General features: G+C 35.6%; 1 protein-coding gene across 1 annotated transcript; it reads left to right on the plus strand.

Annotated features, from left to right (window-relative positions):
• The first annotated feature begins 2,814 nt into the window (after window positions 1–2,814).
• Window positions 2,815–4,523, plus strand: LOC139857906 (tetrahydroberberine oxidase-like). Its single transcript, XM_071846757.1, has one exon. It carries the CDS (start codon window positions 2,820–2,822, stop codon window positions 4,413–4,415), a length of 1,596 nt encoding a protein of 531 aa, XP_071702858.1. The 5' UTR covers window positions 2,815–2,819; the 3' UTR covers window positions 4,416–4,523.
• Window positions 4,524–5,536: the final 1,013 nt, after the last annotated feature.

A 5,536-nucleotide genomic window follows, 5' to 3' on the forward strand; every position in this document is an offset into this window, starting at 1 on the left:
TTATTTTATATGTTTCTTGATGTATTTCATTTGAATGCTAATTTCTGAAAACGTGTTTTGCCATTAGATATAAGCTTGACCAAATGACATGTCTGTTTGTTGATTGAAATTGGAAGGTCTGTAAAGATTGATTAAACTGTACAAATTGTCTAAAGATATCTCTTTGATTATTTAATCACTAAAACTATGGGATGTTTTGAGATAACTCCAATTGGCCGTTTGTCAAAATATATTTTCTATATTTTTTGAGAAATGTTTGAATACTGATGAGCGTGTAGAAACTGATTTAGTAAACCATAACTAGACCTCTTCTGATATCTGACTTTAAACATTGTATGAGGGTCGGGTTAGACTTTTTGGAATCGATTTTGATTCTAGTTGTGATCTGGAGTTTGCCATGATTTTATGAATTATGTTCTATGAGTTATAGTTGTATATTTTTACGATGTACGTATTTTAAAGGCATGCGTTAAACTGCGAATGTGCAATTTGCTTAACTATGAGCTGTAAAGTGATACTTGACCTAGGTTTGACATGTTGACCAAGATTGCATGACCTACTGAGATGTTTGACTTTAGTTTAGCACTTTGACCGAGTTGACTTTTGGTTTGACTTTGGTTGAATTTTGTTGACTTGCTTGGACTAGTTGACTTTTGCTTGCTTATTGAGTCAGTCTGAGCACTAGGACTACGCATACACTATGGGTTGACATAGTGTGACCTATGTATTTACTTAAGATGACCTATATGACTAGGTTGCATTGTTTGGTCGTGATTGTTCGACTACCGTACGGTTCTTACTAAGAGATTTTTCAGTGCTATTGCTAAGGTTAGTCTACAGTCCCTTTTTCAGCAACGTTTTTGAAATGAGATACATGCTGCTTTCGAAACTGTTTCTTAAACTGTTTTTACAACTATTTTACATATTAGGCACTAATAACTTACCAGAATATACATATGAGTTTAGATCAAAAATCCCTTAGCTTGATTATATTAGTTATTTTATGTAAGCTCGATTTATATGGACGGTACCGTTAGGTTTGACAAACCTCACCTCAACATAACTGGTGCTTATTTTGTTGTTACTTGTACACTTGATCGTTGTATGCTTAAAAAGGGTAAAAAGAAGACGCGTAGTGCTTTTGCTATCCGCAAAGGTTAAAGTTTTATAGTCAAGTGCTCATGCTTATGTATACTTTTACGAAGCTTTTCAGAAATCTCGTGGCCTAACTTACGATGAATGTTACTTAAACATGATGTTTACAAACTTGAAACTAGACATGGTAATGTCTACAAACAGATGGAACAAAAAGAACTTTTTGATGTCACTCACAGTTGAAACTTGGCATCTTAAAAACAGTTTAATTACTTAGCATTTGCTATATGCGAACTTTTGGGATTAAACCTTAGCGGTTTATTCTGATATACGCTTTTGAGAAATGATTTTCAACAAATGATTTATGGAAACTGTTTTATGAAACTTACGATGAACTATTACTTAAACCTGTAAATTCACTCAACTTTATGTTGACCCGTTTATGCATGTTTTATCTCAGGTATTAGTTGCTTCCGCTGTAGAACATTGCTGTTACGTAGAAGTCAAGCTGAGCACTGGGACCAGAGTTAACATTCCGTAAATGGATTTTGACGGGGCATTACAACCATGCTCTCCGAGATCCAATCTCAAACATTCGCTTGGATTTCAAAAAGATCAAAAAAATCAACAATTGAGTGGCATCAATGGCTCATTAACCCATCATTCTATACATCCTCGAACACGCAAAGAACGGGCATTGGCTAACTTGAAACAAATAGACATCCTTGGCACATTCGGGCGCTCTCCTGTTATATCACTATACTATTTGGATCGTAGTTTACTCTACGCACTTGGTTAAATGGGTGGGTGTGATCGACTTTGTCATCTCAGTTGCGGTACTGTTTGGTTGCTCCCTCCCAGCTCGTTTTTTCAAGTGCCGTGGTGCATAGTGGTTCCTCGATCTTGAATACGTATAATAATTCGTGTAAATTAATCCCTTATGATGCAAATATATTGTATAGTTTATAGGGCTTTGTAATTCTCCGTTATATTAATAAAAATTTACTTGCTTTTAAAAAAAAAAAAGTCAACTTACAATAATATTCTATTGCTTTTCAAAAAATTTAAAAATAATAAATAAAAATACTCCTATTACACAACTTATGCCTTTTTTGTTTTCGTTTAACAATAAAATATTAAAAGTACTATATTTTTAAGTTATTTTTAGTTGTTTACTTTGTTGCTACTAAGGCGTTTAACACATAAAACAAATCATTACTTTATTGCTTAGTCCCCATATTCTATCTTATTAAAATGACATTAAATATTATATTATTACTGCCATATCTGTTTAGAATTTAATAAAAATACTAAACAGACTAGAGTCTCAAGTCTTCGATCGATGACTTTCAATTCCCCACCTGATATTTTAAAAAAATAACGATATAATTATGGGGAGTGATATGTACACAACCAATTTTTACACATACACAACTAAACATACGTTACAGTGTTGTACTGTATAACACTGTAAAACATGTTTGATTGTGTATGTGTAAAAAGTGGTTGTGTACATATCATCACCCTATAATTATACTTGGTAACTTATACACATATATGTTGAAAAGTCATCTCTGACTTACAAATTCAATATTTAGGCTACAAAGCACTCTTAGCTCATTATTTCATTTTTTTTATCACATCCTAACATCTAACCTGGGTCTATAAATACAAACACGATATTAGCTATCAAATCACATTCAAATTCACAAACTAAAAACACGATGAAATCTCAACTAATACTTTCATTTTTAACTCTTTGTTTTTGTGTAACATTATCAACATCCTTCCATGATCATGTTACACCAAGTTTTCAAGGTTTCATAAGTTGCCTTGAATCCAAATACAATAATGTCAGCGGCATCTCTCAACTCATTTTCACCCCTAATAATGTATCTTTTCTACCAATTTGGGAAGCTAGAGTCAACAACCACAGATTCAACAAAACCTCAACTCTCAAACCGTCGGTCATTGTTACTCCGATCGACGATGCTCAAATCCGAGCAACACTTTTATGCAGCAAGAAATGCGGGTACGAGATGAGGATTAGGAGTGGAGGCCATGACTATGAGGCAGTCTCTTCTACCGCCGATGTTCCATTTGTGATACTTGATCTAGCCAAAATGAGGTCTGCAAATGTGAACGTTGCAAAAAGGACCGCATGGATTCAAGGTGGCGCTACACTTGGTGAACTGTACTATACCATATCTCGAAAGACCAACACGTTGTCTTTCCCTGGTGGTTTATGTCCCACGGTGGGTATTGGTGGGTATATAGGTGGTGGTGGCTATGGAAACTTGATGAGGAAATATGGTCTTGCTGCGGATAATGTTGTTGATGTTCGGTTCATGGATGTCAATGGAAAGATTTTAAATAGAAAGTCTATGGGCGAAGATCTATTTTGGGCAATTCGTGGTGGTGGGTCTGCAAGTTTTGGAATCGTTCTTGCATGGAAGCTTAGATTGGTTCCGGTGCCTGAGTTAGTAACTGTATTTTTAGTGAACATAACTTTGGAACAAGGTGCCACGGCGATTTTCTATAAGTATCAACAAGTTATACCGAATATTGATGAAAATTTGTCCATCCGAGTTCAAATGTCTAGCGAAGATATCGTCAACACTAACAAGAAAACCATACGAATGTTATTTTATGGACTTTATCAGGGCTCAATGGACACATTGCTTTCTTTGTTAGACGAAAAGTATCCGGAGCTTAATGTCACACGGGAAATTTGCCAAGAGGTGACAATGGTCCAGTCGGCCCTATTTTTCCAAGGCTATCCAACTAACACCTCACTAGAAGCCCTTGCTAACCTAACTATCGGCATTAGGCTCAATGGACAAAACAAATTAGATTACGTACACACCCCAATTCCTATAAGTGGCCTCAAAAATATCTGGAGACAGATGTTTAAAAGTGTAGGATCAACAGTGATCATACAACCTTTTGGGGGAAAAGTGAATGAGTACTCAGAGTCAGCACTTCCGTTTCCTCATAGAGCTGGAGTGTTGTACCAATTTCACCAATTGGTTCGGTTTGATGACCAAGCCTCAGACACGACACCAATATCGATGCAACGTATAAGTTGGTTACGGAACTTTAACAAGTATATAACACCTTATGTGTCGAAGAACCCGAGGGGGGCGTTTTATAACTACATTGATTTTGATTTGGGTGTTGGAAGTGATACTTATGAAGAAGCAAGTGTGTGGGGCAACAAATACTGGAAGAAAGATAACTTTAAGAGGTTAATTCTTATCAAAGCTAAAGTTGATCCACAAAACTTCTTTCACCATCCACAAAGTATACCGGTTTTCTAGTTTATCATATTATATGGTCTTTTTATGCTTGTGACTTATATGTTTTGTTTTACATTTGTTATTTCTTATTTGGAAATGTATCTATTATTGATGAATGAATAAATAAAACTGACTTTAATTATGCATTCTTATTTTTGAATGATTCGCTAATATAGTTAGATGTGGAGTAAAAAAAAACGGTAATTTTTTTTTCAACCAAGTATGAAATTTAATGCTGAATAAACACCAAGTTTATTTGTAAGAGAAACGTTTAAGTGTTAATACATATTTTAATAAAGTGTAAATGTGGTAAGGTGCACCACAATATCCTCTACTTGGTATACATCGAACAAACTTAAGTCTTTTTTTTTTTTTTAATGGTCAAAATTTATTTAAAAAAGCTCGTAAGAAGCTAGAATAAAAAAATTCGCCAATAAGAGTGAAGTTTAAATATAAATCTACCAATAAATATCTGCAGGATCACAAATTTGAAAAGTTATGGAACGAGTGAATCGGGTCAATGCTCACTTAGGCAGTTCAGGCTATGTTTGAGTAAGAACACTATTTTCTAATGTAAAGGTAATTATAGAGTAGATAAATTTGAAGTTGTGATGTGGTCCAGCGGTTGGTGACCTGCCTCCTTTAGGGGAGGTCAGAAGTTCGACCCTCGTTGGCTACATATTAAAAAACACAATTTCATCCCTACCATGAAGTATCCACCCATGACACCTTTCTCATATTGTTTGGGGGGTAAAGGGGAGGGGGGTTTTACTTGACCGTCCCCTTGGATCGGTTTCAAGGTTTTCTCCCGAGCAGCGATGGGGGCGGGGTTATTATCACTGCATCGGCATAGTCGAAACGAGAGATGATCGCAAGGGTGGTTTAGTCCCCCTCGGGTGATCCCAATCGCTGGTTATTATCACTGCATCGGCATAGTCGAAACGGGAGATGATCGCAAGGGTGGTTTCGTCCCCCTCGGGTGATCCCAGCCAATCGCTGTTCCAAAAAAAAAAAAAAAAAAAAAAAAAAGTGTACATAAATTTTAATGCAGATATTGTTATAACACGAATCTTTAGGGACAAAATCTACCTTCATTCAAACTTAAACAATCCTATCAGAGACAACATTACGTAACTTGAAAA

This window comes from Rutidosis leptorrhynchoides, chromosome 7 (genome assembly GCF_046630445.1).
Source record: "Rutidosis leptorrhynchoides isolate AG116_Rl617_1_P2 chromosome 7, CSIRO_AGI_Rlap_v1, whole genome shotgun sequence".
NCBI classification, from domain to species: domain Eukaryota; kingdom Viridiplantae; phylum Streptophyta; class Magnoliopsida; order Asterales; family Asteraceae; genus Rutidosis; species Rutidosis leptorrhynchoides.